The 24,887-nt window shown below is 47.2% G+C and overlaps 1 protein-coding gene across 1 annotated transcript in view; it reads left to right on the top strand.

Annotated features, from left to right (window-relative positions):
• Nucleotides 1-3,735: 3,735 nt before the first annotated feature.
• Nucleotides 3,736-24,887, top strand: part of TPRG1 (tumor protein p63 regulated 1) — a 376,146-nt gene continuing 354,994 nt past the window's right edge. The window contains exon 1 of the mRNA XM_082393410.1: nt 3,736-15,873. Within this exon, the coding sequence (XP_082249536.1) occupies nt 15,764-15,873 (110 nt within the window). The 5' untranslated portion in view covers nt 3,736-15,763. The remainder of the gene's footprint in view (nt 15,874-24,887) is intronic.

The following is a 24,887-nucleotide window of genomic DNA, read 5'->3' as shown; positions in this document are numbered from 1 at the left end:
ATGGCCTCAGGACCTTGGTACCTGCCCCTCCCTCTCTCCTAAACCTCTTTGCCTGGGTAACTTCTGTTTATCCTTCAGATTGAACTTAAACATCAATCCCTTCATGACCTTTAAATTATGAGTTAGGTACCCCTATTACTCCTATGTACTCCACAGCACTTTTTACTTCCCCATCATAGCACTCATTAATTGTGTTGTGATTCTTGTCTAATTACCCAACTTCCCCGTTATTTTTTTTTTTTTTTTGGCTGCGTTGGGTCTTCGTTGCTGCGCGCAGGCTTCCTCTAGTTGCCGTGAGCGGGGGCTACTCTTCGTTGCGGTGCGCGGGCTTCTCATTGTGGTGGCTTCTCTTGCTGTGGAGCATGGTCTCTAGGCGCGTGGGCTTCAGTAGTAGCAGCGAGTGGGCTCAGTAGTTGCAGCATGTGGGCTCTAAGGAGTGTGGGCTTCAGTAGTGGCGTACGGGCTTAGTTTTTCCGTGGCATGTGGGATCTTCCCAGACCAGGGATTGAACTCGCGTTGGCAGGTGGATTCTTAACTACTGCACCACCAGGGAAGTCCCCCCATTAGTTTTTAAGCCACAGAGAACAAGATCCATGTTTACAAAACCAAAATCAGTTCTCACTGAGTAGCACATTCCCCTTTAGACTAGACAGCTACACTCCCAACCACTTTGGAGGGTTTCATAAACAGCCCGTCTCATCCTCTATGTTCCCTGCTTGGCATCTGTAGGTATTTGAATGAACCATCCTCACAAGAGACAAACATATTTCCTGTCAATGCCAGGAAGGAACTTCCAATAATAAGAGTTGTCCAATAATGGGGTAGGTCTTCTCTTTATGTCACAAGATGATCTGCGTGTGCTTCTTGGTAACTCCTGACATGACTGGAGGCGCCAGCAGTCAGGAATGAACCTGCCACCCTCCTGACCAGGCCACCCTACATGTGCCAGGTGGTCTTGGAGTGTGTACGGATGCAAACTGAACTAAAAGACAGTCTTGGAGACAGATAACTTTCTGAGACTTGACAACTTGCTTCCGGCCCAGCCAAAGGCTTGCCGCTCTGAGGCAAATGTCACTGTGGTGGAGTTGTCTTAATGAGAAGGCATGCTTGCTTCTCTTCTGGGGGAGTTTCCTAGAGCAATGCTCTTAGAAACTCCTTGGCAGGAATCCTGAGCCAGGCTTGGCATTGACAGCGTCCTCCTGCTGGCATTAACAAGCCTCTTATTTAAATGTAAATGAGCTCTCAGTGCCAGTTTGTGAGCGAAACACATCACTTGTGTTAAACCAGAGCTGGGAATGCTACAACACACCAAATGTCGGCTTGGTTTCCACTTCCCTACCACATCCGTAGTTTTGAGGGGAGCTCTCTGGGCCTTGTCTTCTGCAGAATTGTGAGTCCTCAGACAACCAGGAGAATTTGTGGAGTCTGGGGGCCCTATTTTTAGCCCTAAATCTTCTTCGATATGACCTTGATCAAGTGATTGAGAGTTGCCCCCCAAAACGGGAACATGGTTAAATTGGGGTCACACATCAAATCCCAGTCCGTAAAGGGCCCTGCAAGGTCCTTGAGGCCCAGCAGAGGGTCTGAGCTGCCCCTCTGCTTTCCTAGCTGTGTCAGCCCAAGTTACACAGGGGCCCGCCTGGACTGGAGAGGCTCTGATCCTGTATGTGCTCTCTCTTTCCTCCTGGCTTGGTTCTGTTGCCACCCAAATACACATGGCTTAGTGATCTTACCTAATATCTGGACGTACTTGGCCATCTGCTTTCCCACTCAGTTTCCTGGACTTTGTCCATATTATATCTAATTTCCTGTTTTGGCATTTTCCTCTTTATTTCAGATCTTTCTGGAATTAACTTGTGCTCCTCTGATATCTGGATTCTAGCCATTTCTCCCCGAGACACCCCCATGGCCAGCATTTTTTTTAGCAAGCCGGATGCTAGATTGTTTCTGTTTTCATGTGCCCAGTAGAGTTGGACATTAAATGCACCTTGAGGCCAAGGCCTGGGTCTTATTATGTTGGTAGCCCCAGGTCCCAGCCCAAATCCTAATGAATGAATAAATGAAGGGGTGGAGGAAAGAGCAGAGAAACTCCACCTCCCTCTAGGATCTTGCTGGGAGAGACCAAGTAGCACTTTGTTCCATTTCATTCTCCTTTGAACTTGGCATATGACTTTTAGCTACGTGTTTGTTTTGACAAAATCCACGGCATCAAAATAATTGAGTTACCCTGTATGTGCTATAAACGGAAAGCACATGTATTAGGGGTCTTCTGTGAGAAGCACAGTGGGCTGCACTCAGTGAGAGATGCACTACAATATAAAGGAAGTCCCTGACAGATAATAGGTAATTTTACCTGCGATGCTTTGATTTCAGCAAAAAAAGTGCCTTTGTTACAAAGGAGAAGCAAGGTCATCAGCTTTGCTGTCTAAACGTCTGAGTTTCTGTGCGGTCTCGGCCCAGGTACTGATGACAAGTTACGTTACTGACTGCCAAGCTCGGACTAAGGCAGTGTAGACAGACACCACGTCACGTTCCCCAGTCTCAGTCCTCATCAAGGTCTCTTGAGAGACTTGGTTGGGGGCTTGTGCTGGGGAAGACGATCCAGGGTATCAGTGGTCCCTGCTGTCCCTCACTGGTCCTCAGGCTGATTTGTGGCTCCTGTAGAGAGAAGAGTGTGAGACTGATAGGATCTGGAGGATTGACACAAGCCTTTGTGAGGCTCAGCACAGAGAACAGTACATAAGGCATGGGGGAGGGAGGAGTTGCTTTCCTTCCTTCTGCAGGAAACAAGTGACGGTCTTGCATCCTGCAGACTAAAAACATTGGAGACAGAAGGCTTGACACCAAAATTGATGTTCTTGCAATGGTGGGTGGAAGCCGGGAGCTTTCTAGAATTCATTCTGTAGGAATCGGTTGTGGACAAGTGGGCGGAGAGGCAAAGAGTAGGGCGGATGAATGATGGTTGTTGCTGACACTCTGCTTTGTGGGTCCCTGTGACTCTCCTTTTTGGGCACTCCTGACTACAGATGGGAGTTACCTTAACGGAAGCTGCTTTCTGGCAACTAGGAGTTTGTATTATCATACTTTCAGTAAAAAATGTCTCCCCCTACCTCTTTGTTTTTTAGGGAGTCACAGACTGGTAAGCCCTGAGGCATTCCAATTACACTCCAAAAGGAAAGGAAGAACAGCGTGATAGGTATTCTATCTTCTTTCCCTGGAGTCAGAAAACCTGGTGTGTAGCTCTGTCTCAGCCTTTAAGGCACAGTGTGAGCAAGTTTGTGTTGAGCAAGTTTCTTTCTCCCAGGAATTCAGTTTTCTCATCTGTAAAATGAGGCAGTTGGGCTAAATAAACCCGAAGGAGAATCTATGGAAGAGCAGGGTAGAAACAAAATGTTTATTACTTCATTCATTTAACAGATATTCAGTGCCCGCTTGGTATCAGGGAACGTGCTAGGCTCTGCAGATAGAGTGGTGAAGAAGAGCAAATGTGAGTCTTGTCTACATGAAAAGTTTCAATCAAATGAGTGAGACAGCCATTAATTAAAGAATAAAGATGAAGAAGAAAAAATTATTACTGTGCTAATGCTAAGAAGGTGAAAGAAATGGTTCTTTGGGAGTGTGTATATAGAAAAATGTTGGGCAATTTAAATAGCACACGTACTTCATAGTTCAGGAGAGCGAGAATATGGAAGGTAGCGTAAGGGAGAGAGAGTCTATAGATGCGTACATGAAAGATGAGATCGGGAGTGGGGGCCAGACGGGTTCTGATCACAGAGAAAGCAAATGGTGCCACGCAAGCCGAGAAAGGAGAGTGTTAAGAATCAAGCAGTCCCGTTAGAACTTGATGGAGAGTGTTGCTTATTTCCTTTCTTCCCCTCCCCCCGCAAAACACCACAACTAGCAGAGAGCCTGGTACAGAGTGGGTGCTCCATGTATGCTGTGGGATAAATACATTTTTCTCAGCTATGCAAAAAAATGAGACTCGAGGGGTTAAATGAATTGTTCAAGGTCACTTAGTCTGTTGGTGACTAGGGATAAGATTGAAATCCAATTCTGAGATCATAAAGTGTTTTTAAACAAAATTATTGCCATAACTGCAACCTCAGAACTGATTCCTAAGCAACAATTGCAACCCCAGTTGAGGTACCACGAGGAAAAGATCATTAGAAGGACAGGGCTTCAAGGGGCACACGCATCCGCACATGTGCCTGCACACGCACACCCCCTTTCTTCCTCACCCCCCTTCAGCTTCTCATTGATGTCATGCTACAACCATGCGCTTTGTTCACAGAGACCTTGCCTGAGACAGTCTCTCTCTCCTCTGGTGCAACTTTTTCTTCTCCTAAAGGGGCATGGCAGAGAAATGCCATCTGGGAAGCTGACAGCTGGGCAGTCATCAGATTTACAGCAGCAGGAGAAGAGGTCAGAGGCTAAGTGGAAATCTGTGTAGACGTAAAACATCCGCTTCCTTGAAATACTGTCTTCCTCTGTGAAATGGACATAGGAAGTGATCTATTGTCTTCGGTTCGCTTCATTTAAGGAGTTTCTGCGTCACCTTCTGAGAGAAAAACCTCCAAGCAGGATGCTGGAGACCTTGCCAGGCATTGCTGGGCTGATGGCCATTGGTCCGGTGAGGGACATCTGAGTGCTTCTGCAAATGACAGGACCCGCCTCTGAGAGGTCCCAGTCCAGCTGAGGCTCAGGATACCCCAGCAGCCTTTGGCTTGAGTATTTGAATTATGGAAATGGATTTCACGTGGGTGGCACTCATACTTGAAAGAGTGCAGTACAGCTGATGCCCATTCCGTGTCCCTGGAACAGCCTGTGCTTCCTGCACTTTTCAAGATCTGAGAGAAAGCAACTTTAGCCTGACAGCCTAAAGATCTACCCCATAGTTACTTGTATTCAGCTAAGTTGTATCCTCCAGTTGCCAGTATAGCACAATGTAACAATTAATTATCTGTGGATTTATGTATATATATATGTATATTGTATATTTATGTATATGTATATATACATGTGTATGTATGTAGTGTGGACATCTGTGATTTGGAAATGTTGACCTGCAGCTAGGCTGACTTCATCCTAGCCTAGGATACAGATCTGTCTGCAGAGGACTGGAAGGTCTGTGGGATAGGTCAGCAGGTGACTATTTGCAGTGGTGACCAAGAAACCTGCTGGGAAGGAAGGCTTCTAAGGGATGGGAGAGGGATGAGGACATAGGTCCATGGAACGTGAACCTTGGGAAAGGAGAGGGGTCATTCTCAGAATATTGTACCCATTTGCCTCAACTCATGCCAGAACTCAGGAGAATGGATGCTCATAAATGTGAAGCAAGGTTTCATGAAAGTCTGTAAGGATTAGAAGCACCAGGCAGCTCCAGTAGGGGGCCCATGGAACATCAGCCTACGAAACATAGAAGGAGGCAGCACAAGGTAGCTCTAATGCTTTGAGGCTACCACTATGAGTGGTGTCTGCACCTTTGACAGTTACACTAACTTGAATTTGGGATGGCAGCGTGGAGATTCTGCCTCAGTTCATTGCTAGAGTCAACAGAAGGAACTAGAAGGGGTAAAATGACATATTCCAAATGATGTTGTGTATGAGAGCATGTGTGAGTCACCCCCTCAGGCTGCTCAGAAATAGTTTGAGAGAAAGTTACAGGGGATTATAGATGTTCAGGTGCGGATAAGACCAGGAAAGGACTGTTTGGGAATTAAAATCATGTCCTCACACTTACTCCTATTACCTCCCATCATCCTCACTATTATTTCGGGGTTGGAATTACTCAGTGTTCATTAGCCCAGAGAGCTAAAGTTCAGAGAGGTAGAATTCTGCAAGGCCACCCAACTTGGAGGTGGCAGCTCAGGAATTCAAGGCCAGCTCCGGAAAACCCAGATACTTTCCATCATTTTCTGCTGCTTCCCAGCACAAAGGGTTCTGGCAAGACCTCTGGACTTTTCACATTTCCAACCTCAAAATAAACAAAGAAATCTAGAGAAGACACCTAGAATTAAGTGGTGGTCTTGACTGCCACTTTATTCCAAAGATTCTAAAGTGTGAGGTTACCTTTGAAATCTGAGAGTCTGGAACTAGGCAGGAAACTCAGATGCAAAATACTGCTTGGAGGCCAGACCAGAGGGTTCCATTTCAGAGCCGCGCTGCTGCTCTCCAAGGCAGGAATCATTCTGTGGCAATGTATGCAAGAGACAGTTAAAAAATATCTCTTCCCCATTTACTGCTTTAGAAACAGAATCCACTGCCTAATTGAGAATACTTTCTGCCTAATTACTCCATTCCCAATTTTTTTTAAGCAGCAGAGTTGCTGTGGAATTATGTACTGTATAATTTCATCATTTAGCAATATGTAAATTAGGAGAAGAAAGGAAGAGGGAGAGATGATCATCCTTTTGAATTTCTGTGTGCAGAAATGGGCGGTGAGGTGAGTGTAGACAAGGAAAAGGCCACATGGCAGAACTGGCTCTGGGCTCCAGTTCCCCTGCAGAGTACCTCTGTACTCCTAGGAAAAATCACATCGTCTTCCTGAGCCTCAGTTTCCCCTTCTGTCACCTTTTGCACATGTGATCCCAACATCTAGCACAGCTGCTGGCACAGAGCAAAGCCTTTTCATTACCTAGTAACTACCCGGTGAATGAATGAGGACCTGGCTTGTCTCACTCACAGAGTTACTAGCAGGGTGAAGTGATATAATGAATATGAAAACATTTAATAAATTACAACATGGCAACGGTGTGTAGAGTGCTTTAAGCACTAACGGAGAAAATCCTGTCTAATGCCAAAAGTCAGAAAACACCTTTCTCTTGCCTTGTTTATGGATTAAGTGGTCGGCTTTTTTAGAAGTAAAGGTAAAACAGTAATGTTCCAACGGGCTAGTGTCTGTCAATGATGAAGTCACTTAATTCCCCTGGCTGTTCTGCCACACTCTACAGTGGAGAAAATGGAGGACCTGAGCTTGACTTTTTATCAAGTTTAGGGAAAAATCAAGTCCCATACCTTGTGTCCCCTAGAGGCCATCTAGATCTGGGGGTCTTGAGGTAAGACCTCTCCTGGGGCACCACTCAGGTTTACCTATGGGCCTGGCCTGTTCTAGCCCACCTGCATAGGCAGAGGCAGCTTGTGGCTTGGAGCAGAGACTCTCAGGTTGTCACACTCAAGGAATGAGGCTTCAATTCCCCCAGGCTCCTGAGAGCATCTTTGCTGTGGGATTTGCTCTGAAGGACCTAGCGTTGCACTCTCCTTTACTCCCAGAGAGAAGGGGCTCTTAGTCCTTGTTGCCTCATTAATTCAGGCTTTCCCCACCAGGTCAGGGCAAATGCAGGCCAGGCTCACTTTTCTCCTAAAGCAGAGAATCCAGTTTTGATTGCCCCATGTGTCTTCATGAGACACTGAGTAGTTACGGTACAATGACTTAAAGATCTGGACTCAGGAGAACTCGGAAGTCACTTCCTCTTCGTGCCTCAGGTAAAAGTAGGTGATATCTAGGTACTCTTCTATTTTTCACTGTAAAGTTCTCTACCTCTGTGACCAGAGTCCCTGGGCCTCACAGGCCAGAGTATTGACACAGCTGGACTGACTTTGCATTGATAGAGAGAAGAATTCACTGGCCCAGTGAACCCGCCTGCTTATGCCAGCATGGGAGAGGTAGCAACTGCAGACTGGAGAATTTGTCTTGCATATACTGTTTTTCATACAGTATAGAGCTTTACCTTACTGGTGGCTAAGATGCAGTGAGATCTAGGGGGAAAGCATAGAACTTGGGATCAAGATACCTGGCGCCTCGGCCACAGCCAAGCTGTGTGACCCTGGGCTAATCACTTTACCCCACTGAGCTTTGAGTTTTCTCACTTGTAAAATAGGATAATAATACTTTTCCCCATAGGTGCTTGTAGGATCAAGTGAGAAAATGAATTTTAAATTATAGTCCTTAACAGAAACAAAAGATGTTATTGGTAGAATTTTCAAGAGGCTTGAAGAAGAATTAGGCCACCAACTATATATCAAAGAACATGTCATTGCAATAATGATGGAGACGTAAATTTATATTTCATTTCAGAATTTCCAAGGGCATCAGAGGTATACAGATTGACATGTACAGTTGTACAGTTAGGAGACACAGAATTTTCCTAGAAATCATTTCTTCTTACTCCCCAACCTTTTTCTATTTTATAGGTAGTCAAGTACTCAACAAATATTGGGTGCCTAGAATATGACAAACACAAAGTATGGGGCTACTGATAAGAATCAGACAGGCAGAGTTCCTGCCCCAAATATGCCTCATGGCATATTGCTTCAACATAAGTATATCCCAGGCCTCATTATTCTATGTCTCTTTGCTAAAGTCATAAGTCATCAACCCAACAGTGTTCAACAATGTTTGATGGATTTCCGGTCATTTGAAAGGTATCCATAAGAGAGGCTTTGGGAGTTTACTAAGAACTGACCCCTGCCCACAAGGATGTCACTCAAAGTCTGTTTATCAAAGGGTGGGAAAGAGGAGGGAATAACATAAATGCCCAAACAACTATTTTTATCCATTCATCCTGCATTTATGGAGCACTGACAGCGTATAGGGCATTACGTAAGGTGCTGGCATGCTCACAAAAATAGATCAGGCAAAATCTGCACTCTCAAGAAATTCTGAGTTAGGTGAGAAAGAGAGCCTTAAATACACGGATGATTATAATACTAATTATAATACTTATAACACAGATGATTGTAATAGATACTACAGGCAGGAAATCATAAAAAATATACAACCAATGGTAAGGAAAGAGTATTATGTCCTTGGAGGTGAACCATGGAAGGCTTTCCAGAGGAAGCGGCCTTTGAGCTGAGCCTTGATGGGAAGAAGAAAAAGCAATCTAAGTGGAAGGGGAGGTCATAAGTCATAGAGGCAGGAAAGTAGAAGGAGGGTTGAGCTGGAACACATACAAATGGAGGAGAGTAAGCCCACTCCTAGAGAGCTCTGTCTTCTCACCCACTCGTCTCTGCCTCTGCTCATAACCTGAGCCCCACACAGGCTGGCTTTGGTCATGGATACACAGGGGTTCTGTTCCTGATTCTTTGAGAACCGCATCCACAATTGCTCCCTCGTTGTGACATGTGAAAATGTCATGTCTGAGAATCACTAGCCTGGAGGTGGCAGTGTGTCTTCTCGTCATGCTTCCTTCAATGTTGAGAACTGGAATTTCTGCCGTGTGATGACAATTCTCAGCAACTCGTTTCAAAAGCTTATGTTAGCTATGACCCTAGTACCGGACAGACGGGAGGCAGCCAGATGTAAGGGGTCTCGCTCTGTCAGCTATCGTCCAGTTCTGAAACTCCGCCTATCTGCTGGCATCTCCACCTGGAAGCCCCACAGGCACCTTGGATTCAACAGCATGTCCTAAACTGAACCCATCCACTTCCTTCCCTGAACCTGCTCCTTTTCCCATACGCATTTTAGCTAATGGTTCATCTAATTAACAATCCACATAAGGGTATCAGTTCAAGTTACTGCGTTTATAGCTCGACCTCTTCCATGTTCCTAACCTTCTGTATATAATTAATTACCAAGTCCTCACAAATTGACTTCTTCAGTATCTCTACATCTTCCCCTCTTTCCAGACCGTTGCCAAGGTCGTCATTTTTATTGCTTTGGCTATTACAACAACTTCAAACTGGTCGCCTTACCCTCTCTTGTACATTCTTCCTCTCTTACACATCCTCCATGCTGTTGCGAAAATGATCTCTCAGAAGGACAGGACATTTCTAAAAAATGTTTGAGGTCTTCCTGCATAGAGGACACAAAGGGCTTCACATGGCATTGGCGGTGCTCCTCAGTTTGGCCTAAACAATACCATTAGCCTCTTCCCCCAGTGCTTCCCTCCCAAATAGATCTTATATTCCACTCTCACCAGATTATTTGTCATCGTTTCTTCTGTCCTCTCATCCTATAAAATCCTACCTATCCCTCAAGACCAGTTCAAATGTTGTCTCCTTTGTGACGCCCTTCTGACCCTCAAGCCTCTTGTTGGAATTTACCATGGCTTTCTTTGTACCCCCAAAGCTTCTAACTGTTCCTTTATGTGCTCGACAGAATCATGGCCCCCAATAATGCCCATGTCCTAATCCCCAGAACCTGTGACCATGTCACCTCACATGGCAAAAGGAACTTTGCAGATGCAATTAAGTTAAGATCTTGAAACGGGAAAATTATCCTAGATTATCCAGGTGGACCCAGTGTAATCACAGTGGTCCTTATAAAAGGGCAGAAGAAGGTCGGAGAGAAGAGAAGCTGCCATTCTGTTGGCTTTGAAGATGGAGAAAGGGGGCTGGGAGCGAAGAAATGCAGGTCGCCTCTCTAAGCTGGAAAAGGTAAGGAAGGAGATTCTCCCCTAGAGCATCCAGAAAAAATGCAGCCCAGTGGCCCCTTTTCAAATTTCTGACCTGGAGAACTATATGATAAGGCATTTGTGTCATTTGAAGCCATGAAGTATGTGGTAATTTTTTAAAGCTGCAAGAAGAAACTAATATTCTCTATTTAGCATTTATTTATTATTTGCCTGGTACTATCTTGTCCTTCGTAATATTGCAGACTCCCTGAGAGCAAGGACCAATCAGATTAATGGTCTTATCCCCTGGGTGCCTAACACAGAGCTCTGCACATGTAGACGCCTATTATGCCTTGGAATTTAAATCAAATGCCCTGTTTGGGGTATTTGCGTTTAAATCAAATGGTCTTTTGGGTGAAGTCCCAGAACTAGATTGAAACTGTTGTACGTGTGAAGCCAGGTGGGCTGGAACAGCTAAATGGGCATCATTTCAGGTAGCTGGGTTTTCATCAGGTTAGAAATGATGCCAGGCCTAATGTGGAGGGGGACTGCATCTGTGTGGCATTTATTAAGCAGAGCCTATCAGTGATGCCTTGGGGTTCATGCCGCTCTTTAACCTTTTGTCTCTCAGACTCCATGTTGTTTTTGTTCTCACTGAACTTTCCAAGGGAGTAAATATTAGTGGTCTCATAGGGGAAGACACACAGAGACCAAGTTCTTGGCACCAAAAAGCAGGTTATCTCGGTCAAGAGTTACATTTCATGTCTCCCCAGCCTCCAGGTCAGTTGCCTCTTGGTATATCCATCTATTTCTTTAGGCACACATGAAATCAACACATACTGATCACGGCAATGTAATAGGCACCGAAGACAAAGAAGAAAAAAAGTCTCGGACATCAAGAAGCTCCTCACATCAGAGCAGCAGGAGCCGATGGGCAGGGGGTAAGCGTGATCTTTAAGAGCAATGCCGGAGGTGTGTATAAGCAGCTTTTTCATTCTATTCCATTGGTCTTGTGGCATCTATCACGTAGGTGAGGCCAGGGCAGCCGTGAGTGTTGTCCACTCTGTGCTCAAGGCCCAGAGACCGGAATCTCCTTATTTATTTATTTATTTATTTATTCGTTCATTCATTCATTCATTCGTTCGTTCATTCATTCATTCTTGGCCACGCAGCGCGGCATGCGGGATCTTAACTCCTCGACCAGAGATTGCAACCTGCACCCCCTGCGGTGGAAGCACAGAGCCTTAACCACTGGATGGCCGGGGAAGTCCCGGGAATCTCCCTTTTTTAAGGTGTTCCTCTTAAGGCACATTCCACATACACAGCTGGATCTTTGGGGATATCGACTCCCCATTCAACAGTGTATCCTTCCAAGGCCACCTTACCCAGGAGGATGAACATTATGCATCCCTTCCAAAGGGAAATCTGCATCCCTCTTCGTTGGGACTTAGCAGGTGCAGATTTTTCAACTTTCCTCCTCCCTTCTCCCACCTCCAAATCCTGGCTGCTCTGCCACTAATTTACTGTGCAATTTAGGGAACGCAGTCCTAGTCTCTGGGCCTCAGTTTATTCTTCTGTAAAATGGGTGTGGTTACCATTCCTGCCTTGCCTACCAACTGTGGGTTTTGTGAAAAGCAAAGGCAAAAATGAACAGTAAAGACTGTTGTGGACTAAAAACTGTTTATATCTGTTCACTGTCCTTAAAGTAATAGTAGTTATTTTAATATATATTTATACCAATAATTACCACTGCTATTCTTATTATTTTTATCACTATTATTGCCATGGGAGGGTTGTTAGCTGCTTCCAAGAATCAGGCAGCTGTCATTGCCAAGTGACTCAATCACCGCCTGACCAAAAATAGGCTAAATTAGAATGCATTTGAAGCCCCCTTCCATAAAAAACCACGGCCCTGCTTATAGCTGCATTTTTCCATTGCCCTTCTCTCCCTCTCAGGGTCACTATAGCCAGATTTAACCTATTCTGAAACCGTCCAGGCGGAGGGGTGTTGACAGAGTCCTGAGCCCCTCCTAGGCACGGTCCTCCGTCCCCCACCCAGATGCAGGATGCGCCTCAGGCCCACAGATGACCAGGGTCTCCTAGGAGCACCTTGTTGGTCCTCTGGCATCCAATCTTACCTGCACTGCCGACCCTGCTGATGTCAGGGCCTGCCACATAGCTTCACCTTTGTCCTTCGGCAGGCCTGGTCCAGCGTATTTACCTTCTCAGCATCTGGGCAGCAGAGGAGGCCAAGCTGGGGCTTCCTGGTGTTGGCTGACTCTCAGAAAGGAGACATCCTTCTCCTGTTCACTGAGACCTCTAATCACTGCTGGTTCCTCGGGATGCTTTGGCTCCTAGTTAATTACAGATCTCAGATTGGTCTCTTTGATGACTTCTGTCTCCCTGTTGATGAACCAAGATCGAGGAGGTTGCAGTGCTATTTGTGATGCTGCAGCTCAGCATCTCTTCAGCTCAGCAGCTTGGTTCTCCTCCTCCACCCTGGACTTCAGTCCACAAAAGGCAACTGAGGAGGGTGGGGGTACCCTCAGGATGCACGGTAACTCCCGGGTACGGGGGTCCCTGGATGGGACGCCCCCATTTCTCTATTTTCTGCCTTCTGTAGAATGGCATACATGACGTTCTTCACAGTGAACATGAGAGTATATAGGTGAAAGTGAATACTTAATTAGAAAATGCCATACATTGATCAGGCAATATTAAAAGAGACTGTTCTAGAAGATTTTAGAGCTTAAAATAAGACAGACACTATTCACCACGGAGCTTTCTCCTCTCTGTCCCCTTCCATGGTGGAACTGGGGGTGGGCGGCAGTGGGAGTAGTCGCGAAGACCAAATAAGATAACGGACGTGAACTATGTGCTTGGGGTTCCAAGAGCTTAGTTCCAACCATATCTTGTAACTTCATCACTTAAACTTATGTCATCTTACCCAAGTGCTACCCTTTCTGAACCTCAGTTTCATTACCTGAAAAAGGCTCTAGTACTAAAACAAAACAAAAACAAAACCCAAATAAATGAATACCAGTGAGAAAACCATTGGCCTGGACTATTTCTGAAGTCCCGTCCAGCTAGATCATAGAATAAACTTCCATAAAAATTTTCCAAGAAATTGATAGGTTCCATGAAAATGTCATCCTAAAGTCAAGTCACGACACTTACCAGTTCGTGGAGAGTTTGAGCAGATCTGCGGAGGGACCCATACAGGTCAGCTCATGATTTTAGACGCTCAGTCTCCGGCTTCCCACCTTCCCCACCTACGAAGAAAGGACAGGGGACAGGTCAGCAGACGTCCTAGCCCTGAGCTCCAAGAGTAAGCCTGCGTGGCACGGGGCCTTAGTTTCCTCCTCATCAACCGAGCGGCTTGGGTTCAACGTTCTCGGAGGCGGTTTTCAGTTTCAAAGCCCGTGAATCTAACTTCTTTGAGTCTCACTTCTAACAAGGCCCAGGCCCAGGGAGTGGGGCCGGCCTCCTGTGTGCAGGAGACGCGCCTTGCTGGAGCAGATGGAGTGCGTCTATCATGGCAGCGGCGTCACCAGTCTGGTCACCTCAGATGTCTCTCCAATTAACACTCATGGTGGCAGCCAACTGCTCAGGCAGCAGAACATGCTGGTGGAAGGGATGGCGGGAACTCCTGGGCCCGCTGCCACACCTATTATCCAAGCCTGGGAGTGGGAGGGTCCGGCCAGACTTCGCGGTGTGTGGGAGATGGGAGGAGGGATGGATAAAAATGGGAGGTGGAATGTGTGCCGGGAGACTTCTTTAGCTGTCGAGTCCTAGAAAGTCAGCAGTGGAGAATGCTCATCTAGTCACAGCCCTTACTCTCTTCTTGGATGGCGCTTCCTTCTTCTCTCCCGTCCTGCCTGACATGGGTTGTGACACCATCTCCTCTTGCTCTTGCTTCCAGAGTGATCTCCCTGTCTTCCATTTCTCTTCCTCTCCAAACCATGCCCTACAAGACGGCCAGAGTGAGACTTCTAGAATACAAATGTGATTATCTTATTCCCCTGCATTTGAGTGTTTCCCCACTGCCTTCAGGAAATGACAACAACAGCAACAAAAAAAAGTAACCCATAACCTGAAATACACATAGCCTGATGGACACAGGCCCCTGGAGATCTAATTTGCTCCATCTCTTACTTCCTCTGCCCTTCTCACCCCAGGGCATCCCGTCCTTGGTTAATTACTTGAAACTCTCCAAACTCGCCCCTTCCCATATTCTTCTCTCCACCTCGTTCGTTTCCCCTGCTTGGTGCTCAGCCTTTAAAATTCAACTTAGCTGTCACTTCTTCTGGGACGCACTGTAAGAGCAGCCTCTCAGAGCATTTACCACCCTGTTAGGTGATTATCCCTCGATGTCACACTCTCCTTCCCTACACGGTTAGCTTTCCCAAGGATGAGAATACATCTAATTCATTTCCTTTACACAGGCAGAACTGTCTTGACATCAGATACCCTACTGAACTCCAGAGTTAATTTGACTGATGTGGCTTTCATGCCATTCCTTGGGCTGTGACCTTGGTCAAGGAGAACCACTTCGCCAGAAAGCAGGCACATGGTAAATGCTGGTTGAGTGAGTGAGGGATCTCCCTCATTTCACAGAGGAGGAGACAGGCCTGGAAAGGGCAGGTGACCCACCGGAGCTCACATGGAGGGAGGGTCCAGCTGTGATGGCCCCAGGGAATCCTTCTCTTGACTCCTCGTCCAGATTTCATCCCACCACCCTACGCGGTCAGGTAGTTTCCACCTACCCTCCTCTTGTGTGAGAGGGCAGCAGAGTGCCCTGGCTGGGTGGCATGTGTGCGCATAAAGGAGGTCCCCAGTTCAGGCTGGACTGCCACACCTCCAAGCAGCCGTGGAATTCCTGGACTCATGGGCTGGGTATTGATGGATGTGCAGGCACGCAGTCAGGCTGGCAAATGGGAGAGCAAACCCATTTGAAATAGGAAGTCCCGAGACTCGGCAGGAGTGGGAGGTGTTTAGAATAGAAAGAAGTCGCAATTAGAAGCCATCTGTACTGATTCAGGTATGGATGTTATCTGTTGGTCTTACTGGCCGGGGGCAATGGCAAAGAGCCACCCAAAGCCTTCATCTCCCAAGCACATCGAAAATCCCTGCCTGTGTTGTTTTTGGGAGGGAAGGTTTGGCTTGGACTAGTTTTCCCTGAAAAATCAAAACAACTCCTGAGAGTGGGCCCAGCTTCCAGGGGCAGCCTGGGAGCTGGGCATGTTTCCCTCGGCCTGGATGTCAGCATGCTGGCTTCTGGAGTGGAGGGGGCATCTGAAGGTCACGCGGCAGGGAATCCAAACCTCTGAGCCTGATTTACAGCTCAGGGCCTCAAATCTCCTCCCTCCCAGCCCACATAAACCCCCCAGTTTCCTCCTCTGTGAGCCAGCACTCCTCCGAGCTGGGAAATGAGATCTCACCAGTGGCTTTTTCTGGGCTTATGTATGGATGCTTCCCTGAGAGGGTGGCAGGAAGGAACAGAAGTGGTTCTTGAAAATGTGAGCAGGAGAGCGTCATGGTGAGTCAGAGAAGGACAAGACTGAAACAGCTTGGAGATCATCCAGCTCAGAACCCTTATTTGTCTTGTCTCCTTTTTTTCCTTTTCTTTTCTAGTCTTTATTTCCCCCTTTCTTTTCCTTTTCATTCCTTTTCTTGTTGCGGCTTCCACATAAAATCTTATATGGAAATCTAACGTATTAAACTTAAAAATGCAAGTGCTCTAGGCAGTTGTGGGTATGGGGCTTTGGCCTCCTTTTCTAGCTTCCGTCTTATCTGACCCCATGAGACCCTTCCTCAGATCGCTGGGCTTCACAGAGAGCAGTTTGGAAACCTCTGCTGTGATCCAACACCCTCTTTTCACACATGAGGTCACGAAGGCCCAAGGGGGTGATGGGGTTTATTAAAGGCCAAACAGGGATTTAGTGACGGAGTTGAGCTCTCCATCCTCTTTCCAGTAACTTGTACCAGATTCCATGTAGACCCTGTAATGGCTCAGCCTGGCCCTAGGTTCTTTGGTGTTATAAATGTTATTTTTATTAAGGAAAAAATCAATTAGAATTTAAGAAGTCCGGGATCAGTAGTTCTGGGAAATAAGCACCAAGTCACCGTGGCTACTTCACCCCTTTGGCCCTGGTGCCGTGATTCCTCTGCCTGCATTTGGAACCTGGGGCCCTGCCTTTATAAACTCATGGAGCGGAATCCTACCTTCCAGCTAATATCCTTGACTTCTCAAGTTTCCCATTTTAGCGGGACCTGGCCTGTCCCCAGATCTGACCCAGGTGTGGGAACGCATACTTGCTTCCAGGTCCCCCAACCCCCATCACTACTTGAATCTCTGCTCACTGCTTGTCCCCAGCCACACTGCCATGCTCTGCTTGTCTCCCAGGACCCCCGAAGGACCTTCCTGAATTAGTAGGTGGCCTGGCAGCCTTCTCCCTTTGCCTAGATTTGTGTTCTCCTGACAAGGTGCTTGCGCCCACAAGCCTGGCCTTTCTGTAGCCTTTGGGGGAAGGGTTGTGGAGTGGAAGGGCTTGACGGTTACTTGAACCTTCCAGGCCCTCCCAATCTGTTCAGGACAGCTGCTCTAAAGCACACTCTCACAACCTAGTGCTTCCACCTGTGGCTCCTGGATTTGCGCCAGAAGAATTTGACAGGACTCTGCCCAGCAATGGCCTCTCCTGCTAGACCCAGGAAAGCCAGAATGAGAGACCCATGGGTTTATTTCCAGAGACTGTAGGGAAGGAAGTGGCTCCTGCAGCTCTCCAACCAAACCCAATCAGGTTCCCCGCATTCCCAAATTCTCTCCCACTCTCTGGCTCTAGAGGATACACGAATTCTCTCTGAATCACCTCCAGTTCAGCTTGGTGCCCAGAACCCTCCAAGACAACTCAGACCCTGAGGCCTGAAAGTCTGTGACTGCCCCAACCTTGCAGCCTTCACCCTGCCGAGGTCCTACCCATTTCCAGCCCCACAGATCCCTTTCATGGCCTGCGTATGTGTAGAGGCCCAGCGAGGATCCTTGCCTGCCCTGGCTGTGCCCAGCTGCCCTTTCAGAATGCCACTATCAGAATTAGATCCCTGCCAGCCCACCGCCAGGGGTCAGGGAAGCCAAGCGACTTCCTTCCTGAAGGCCCAGAGGCTGAGGAGACATGAAGCCTAAGCGTAGCTTGCCATCCTCCCCCACAGCAACCCTGTGCTGGCCCTTCATACCCTCAGCCCTCCTGGGGCCCCTCCCCACACAGTGCCTGGCTCTGGGTGAGAGGCTCAGGCCTCAGTGCTTCTCCGAAACCCAGGTCCTACAGCCACAGACTGACTCTCCTAAATCCAGACCCAGAAGTCCCAGGCCATGGTCAGAGAGGCGGGAGGAGGCTGTGAGCCTCTCACCCCGCAGAGGTCCACCTACCTCCCTGTGGCCCAGGTGGGAGCTGAAGAGCCCAGGGGCTGCCATGAAACATAACTGTAAGAGGTGGAGCTACCTGGAGAGAGCAGGGGCAGGGCTATCTGTTAGGCCTGTGGGAACAATCACACCCACTATCAGTGGAAGAGTGCATTCTATCTGGGACCCCAGCCTTGGCTCCAGATCCGGAGAGTCAATGCAATTCTTAGCTTAAGGGCCAGTATCCCCTAGTCCTGAGCTGGAACCTATATCAAATGCTGAGCTGGATAGAACAAACCCTGAGACAAAGACTGCGTGGCCTCCCGAGATCTTTAGAGAATATAACGGCTGCTTCAGCTTCAGGATGACAGCCCTCTCTCCTGAGTCCTGTATTGACCAGAGACCAAGAGACCCTCTCCTAGAACCTATTGTAATTGTTCCCGGGTGCATACCGGGAACTCAGAGGTCTCAGATGAGGCCGTGGCTGGCTGGGAACCCGCCCAGGCCATGCTTACTCAGCCTGAGTGCGATTGACGTGGGCAGGTCACTCAGAGAGGGTCCCCTGCCAGACGGAGACCCTGGAGATTTGTCCCGGGTATAACCATCCCCTGCAAGGGCCCCTTCAAGCAGAGAAACAGACAGGCCCTTTGGACGTCTCCCCTAGGCTGGCAGCACTCTTATTGCTGGGTTAAATAAGCTCCTCCCAGAAGCCTCTAGAACTTCCCTAGAGAGTAAGTGCTTTGCAGGGAGGGAGGATGGTGGGGTATCCACCACCTCTGGCCCAGTCTAGCCTGGAGCTGGGTTCTGATACCTCACAGCTGGTTTCCTGGCCCCATGTCCAGTCACCATAAAGCCCAGGAGCTCAGGCTGAAGAGTTCTGGGCCTGGAATTCCAGGTAGGCTTGAGTAACTCACTTCATCTTTCTCAACCCTAGTCCTCATCTTGAAAATGGGGTGATAATTGCTCCTGCCTCACAGGGTTGCTGGGATTCAGCTAAATGCCATGAACCTTCCCCAGAAACAGGAAGCCCTCAATGCCTCTTTTCTGAACCTGGCTCTGAAAGGTTAAGCCTGGGGAGAAAGCACAGGTTTCAGAGAGTCAGCGCGACTGTCCTCTGGGGTCCTGGGGGGAGGGCCTGGCGAGCAGCCCTCGGGCCCTCTGGGTTGGCTTTTAAAGCTGACATCTATATGATGAATTCTTTTCTAGAGCGATGTGCTGGATTTTAGCAACTAGGACCAGAGGCAGGAGGCCAGAATTCCTACCCTAGGTCTGCCCCAAAGCTGCTGAGTTAGCTGCTTTGTGACTCAAAGTTTCAGACCAGGGAAAAATAAAACAATTTCTCCTCTCTCCAGCCTAGTGCATGGTAACAGAAACTTTCAAAATATACAGAGCCTTATAGCTTCCCAAACTTTTTAACACCCTGCATCTCCTCTGAGGATCACAGCCAGCCTATGAGGCTGGCGAGGCAGGGTTTTGTCCTCCTCTTGTGAGGAGTCGCAGCCTGTGGTCCAGAGGAGTGACTTGTTCAGAGACCCCCAGCCACTGGGCAGCAGAAGCAGGCCCAGAGCCCACATCGTCCTTCTACCCACTCCTCTTTGTCACTCTTGTTTAATTTCAGACTTAAACATTTATTTGGGGCTTTGGTTTAAATGGTGTCATTTCCAGGATGGCACGTCATCCTCACTCAGCCTCAGCATCCGGCTAATCAGAAGCCCTATGGACATGTCCTGGGCTCCTTCTATGAGACCAGCCTGGAGGGACTTTCCCTCTGCCCTCTGCCCTCTGCACGGGCAGGGCTGCCCCGGACTAAGGAGGCCTGAGATTCAGTGCGGACAGCAGGAGACATAAGGGGTGGTCTGGGACTTCAGTGGACACTGGGCCCAGGATCATGAGAAAATTGATGGGGAGATGGCTTAGTAAACCATTCTGAAAGAAACCTTGTTGAGCGTGGGAAAGGGCTGTGCGTCTCTCTTTTGGTGTTTGCTTATTTCTTCCATTTGGCCTCATTGTTCTAGGCTACGGGAAGGAGAGTGAAGAAAGGATGCTTGCTAGAGGCTTTTGGTCCTTTGTTTATGCAACCCAGAAACCACAGGTGCAAAGCATATAAACAGACTGATTTGTAAAATATATTGAATGTTTGAATTTTTGTTAAAGTTAATACAGACACACATGGTTAAAACAGGTGCAAACTTTGGGCTCCCCAGTGGGCGGTTTTCCATTTTCAGGTGGGAAGATGTGGTTAACAGGTAGAAAGGCCAAAAAAAGACTTCGGCTGGGATTAGGCTGACTCCTCCCTGAAGTCAAATACTGTGGAAGGAATATAATAAAGGCAATACGCTCCTGATTTATGCCCCTCCCACCATGAGTCATTTTACTCAGAGGCAAGGACGTCTAACCATCCTGGCTCTAGTTTTGATGGTGATTACCTCCCCAAATCTAAATAACATGCTGATTAATATTATTATTTCTTGTTTATTTAACTTTCCTCAGCAATAATATGTACCGAGTGCTTTCTGTGTGCTTAGCTCTCTTCTATATAACCGGGAAGTTTATCTTGCGAACTAATGTTCTACCGAAATAGATGCGGATTGAGCTCACTTAGAACAACCCCTCCTCTGGGTACAGTTATGTCGCTAATTTCATTTTGAAAGAAGATATTTGAAAGAAGAAGGCAGTTTATGGTGCAGGGTGAAGGTGATAGGGAGAAGGAGGGGTTTAGAGAGTAAGGATATAACATTATTTCTTGAATGTAGGGGACTTGGATACAAAAATTGAAAGTAAGGCCCTGAGAGAGCCATAGATACTGAAACACCTGGGGATGAGTAATTCCACAGCACTGAGACTCCTAAAGTGTGCTTGCCCAAGTGTAGCTAGGGTGGCACAAACATACACCCAGGCCTTGGACAAGACCCCTGGTGCCTGGAGAGGAAGCCGCTGACCTGACTGATGTACCTTTTGGAGGTTCCACCCTTGGCAGTGTGTCCTAGTCTGTTCAGGCTGCTATAACAAACCACGGACTGGATGACTTAAAAAACAGACATTTGTGTCTGAGTTCTGGAGGCTGGAAGCCCAAGAACAAGGCACTGGCAGATTCAGTGTCTGGTGAAGGGCCGCTTCTTGGTTCGTAGATGGCTGTCATCTCCCTGGAAGAAGAGGCAAGGGGTCTCTCTGGGGTCCCTTTTATAAGGGCACTCATCCCATTCATGAGGGTTCCACTCTCATGACCCATTCACCTCCCAAAAGCCCCACCTCCTAATACCATCACATCGGGGATTAGATTGCAACATATGAATTTTGCGGGGAGACACAAACATTCAGTCTATAGCACAATGTCTGGGAGAAGAGAATCCAGCATATAGTCAGGGGTCCTGAGTTTGAGGCCCAACTCTAGCACTAAATAATTCTTTGTCTCTTTGTCTGCCTGGACTTAGATTTGCTTATCTGTAAATTGTCAATGAGTCCAGGTTCTCTAGATTGGTATGAGGATGAAATCATAGGGTGATATACCAATTGTAAAATGCTACAGAGTGAACTCTTTTTTATTTTTTTAATATTTGTGTGGTTATTTTTATTTATTTATTTATTTTTGGCTGTGTTGGGTCTTTGTTGCTACGCATGGGCTTTCTCTAGTTGCGGTGAGTGGGGCCTACTCTTCATTGCGGTGCGCGGGCTTCTCATTGCGGTGGCTTCTCTTGTTGCGGAGCACAGGCTCTAGGCGCATGGGCTTCAGTAGTTGTGGCATGCGGGCTCAGTAGTTGTGGCTTGTGGGCTCTAGAGTGCAGGCTCAGTAGTTGTGGCGCACGGGCTTAGTTGCTCCGCGGCATGTGGGATCTTCTCGGACCAGGGCTTGAACCCGTGTTCCCTGCATTGGCAGGTGGATTCTTAACCACCGCGCCACCAGGGAAGTCCAAATTCTTATTATTAGAGAGTACGTGCAAAGAATGCCTGAAAAAGATTCTATAAATACAATTTCATGGTGCATTATTAATTTTCCTTTGTATAAATCAATGACTCTTGCTACTAATTTATCATGATAATGATTCTTATTCATACTCTGGATAATAAGAGAAATCACAATCACACGTTCTGGTGGAATGACTCTTTTAGTTAAGTAAATCTCCAGATGCTTGAAGAAGAGTTTTCTTTCTGGCTCTCAGAGATTGATGGCTGAAGTTGTGTCATAGTCACTGTGGAAGAAGTTCCTTGGCTGGTTTAGCCTCTGGGGGTGGACTCTCAACTCAAGCAAAAGCACGAAGTGGTTTCACTCTGCTGCGTGAGAAGCTCAATTCAAGTAAACTGACATTTATTGAAAGCTTCCTTTCACAGGGATTGTGCTGATGAAGGACTGTGAGGGTGATTAGAGATGAATGTGACCTTCACCCTGCCAGTTATAGGTTTGCTCTGGTGCAAGGAGCACACACACACACACACACACACACACACACACACACAACTCAAGATGATCAGTGATGAATTCTAAAATGTTAGCAAAGTTTTATGCAGTGGGAAACTCAAGCAAGAAAAATAATTCTGAACTGGAGGTATCTGGGACATACATGTGGGGAAGGCACAGTTTAAACCGTCTTGAACATTTACTAGAACTTTGGCAGAGTGGAAGGGGGAGGGCCCCGCCTGTGCAAAGGCCCGGGGGAAGGAGGGATCATTGAGCAACTGGGGAAAAGCAGAGTCTAGAGTGTGGTAGAAGAGAGTTTTGGAGAAGCAGTCTAGAATATTGGACAAGTGTGGAGGACCCTTGATGCCTAGCTGAGGCTTGCTTTTATTCCACAGGAAACGGTGTCTGTGGAGGTGTCGGAGTAGATCCCATCACAGTGAGAAAAGTGAATCAGCCAGAAGCAAATGTAGAGGCGATGCTTTTCTTTCCTGATCCACAGTGGGGTGGTTTTGGGGGAGGCAAGGCTGAGCAAAGTCTTCTGGAAGGGATCTGGTGGCCCCTCCCAGAAACCATGCCTGACCTTCTTCTGTAAATACTAAATTACCTGTTCATTTCCCCAGTTACCGAATCAGTGAAATCAAATCAATCACTGTTAATTCTAACTTTAGTAAACAATTCTTCAGTTTACATATAGGATGCTCTTCCTCAAACCATTAATAACTGCATGACGCGTGTGAACTTTGCCAAGGAGGTTTAGGTGGGGGAAAAATAGCATTCAATTAACAAGCTTGTCAGAAGCTGAGTCATTATAAATGACAGGAAAGCACATTTGCAATATTAAAAAAACTAATTAAAATATATATTTTCTAGAAAGCCATTTTATATTAATGAAAGGGGAAAAGCCTATGCATCAAATCTCAGAACAAAGCAGAAAGCGCCCTTGTGGGTTACCATCCATGATCATGGGAGGCACTAGATCATGGTGGGTAAGCGCAATGCTTGAGTGTCAGACTACCTGCGTTAAACCCTGATTCTGCTCCTGAGAGCTACTTGGCCTCAAGTATGTGCTTAATCTCACTGAGTTCACCCATCTATCACATGAGGATGGAAACAGTTGTGAAGATTGAGTCAATACAAGTAAGGCTCCTAGAACAGCACCTGCTATATCACAAATGCTATATAGACATTAGCTTCTACTGTCATTGTTGCTATTACTTTTTTCCTCTGGTCCTGTGAGGAAGGAAGGAAACCCATAAGTCTGGGGACTTATTATGTGACAGACACTTCCACAGTTACTATCTCATTTAATTTAATATTGATAACTCTTTTCATTAGTTATTATTATTAACCACATTCTATTGATAAGGACAATGTGAGAAGTTAGGTGTCCCTGTTGGAGTGACCCAGCCAGAACTGGCTCTGAGACTGGAACCCAGGACGATCTGGCTCCAAGTTCCCATCCATCCGAATGAAGTCCCTTTATTTGAGAATGTTCTAGGCAAGGTTGGTTGATCTAGCGTCCTCTGATCAGCTTGGCTGTGCTTCGTTATGGGTTATATTAATGGTGGGGATCACTCTGCTTTCTTTTCCTGTCTAATTTGCTCTGACATCAGCCACGCAAGCAGCTCTCACAGACTGGAGGTGCTGAGTAACCTCGTGCTCCGTAGACATGTCAGTTCCACCGGAGACAGAGACAGAGAGAAAGCAGCCGGAGAAGGCAGGTGACGGCCACTTACTACATCGCATGACCCTCAGGGGAAATGGAACAGCAGTTGAGGAGGAAGAAAACTCACCCGACAGGTTTAGTCAGTGCATGATTATGATCTCTGACGTGTGGAGAGCATAAAGGCACAAAGCCCTTTCCCATGTGCACAAACAGTATTATCTATTCCTCAGAAGGGCCTGAGAACCCTCAGCAGGGAAACCAAAAGGGCTGCCGGTGGCAGAGCGGCTTTTAACCTCGGGACTTTTCCAAATCCAAATTTGCTGCCTCCCACAGTAAGAAGAAGAATACCAACATCAAAGACAAGAGAAATGATTTTGAAATTAAGACGAAAATAATGGGCATCCCTTAGAGAGGTGGAGAAGGGTGCGTGGTCCTGCCCTAGGGCAGTAATGTACTTGCTCCCGTAGAAAGGCTCAAGCTAAACACCGTGGGGCCTTAAAAAGAGCAAATGGCTTGTGCTGATTGTCAGCTGCTAGGCAGGACCCCCCTTCACTTCCAGAGGTAGTCAAGCTCTCCAGGGGATCGGAGTGTGGGGCAGGGTTCAAAGTCACTCACATCTGATGGCAGACCCCCTTCTCTTCCTGCGCTTCTTTGATTCAAGTAGGAAGTAATTCTAGGAACTTCTGACCCTGTGTCCTCGTCAGTAGTAATTTCGAAGCTTCCTTCTTGGCAGATCTGTGAGGGGCGACTTCTGCCGCAGCAGATCTCCTGGAGGAAGCAGCTGGGGGAGTTCTCATCCTGCCTTTGTTTTTCTCTTTCAAGGAAAAACTCCTTGAGAGCTGAGGGTGTCTGGCTCGGTCTGGCCTCCCCCTCCCTGTGCCTGACCCTGGACAACTGGTGAGAAACAATGTTCTCTCTGTCCATTGTCATGACCAACTAACCCTGTGGTGCCCCTCACCTTGGGCAATTCCTTCACAGCTATCTGGCACTTGGCTGCGTTTCCTTATTATTTACGTTTGGAAAAACTTAGGGGTGTAATCTTTCTGTCAGTCAAAGCTAAAGTTTCTGCTAGGGAGAGAATGTTTTCTAGCTATGTGG

This window comes from Balaenoptera borealis (genome assembly GCF_965194805.1).
Source record: "Balaenoptera borealis genome assembly, chromosome: 5".
NCBI lineage: Eukaryota > Metazoa > Chordata > Mammalia > Artiodactyla > Balaenopteridae > Balaenoptera > Balaenoptera borealis.
Note: the sequence above shows the minus strand (reverse complement) of the source record. Positions and strands in the feature narration are given on the sequence as shown.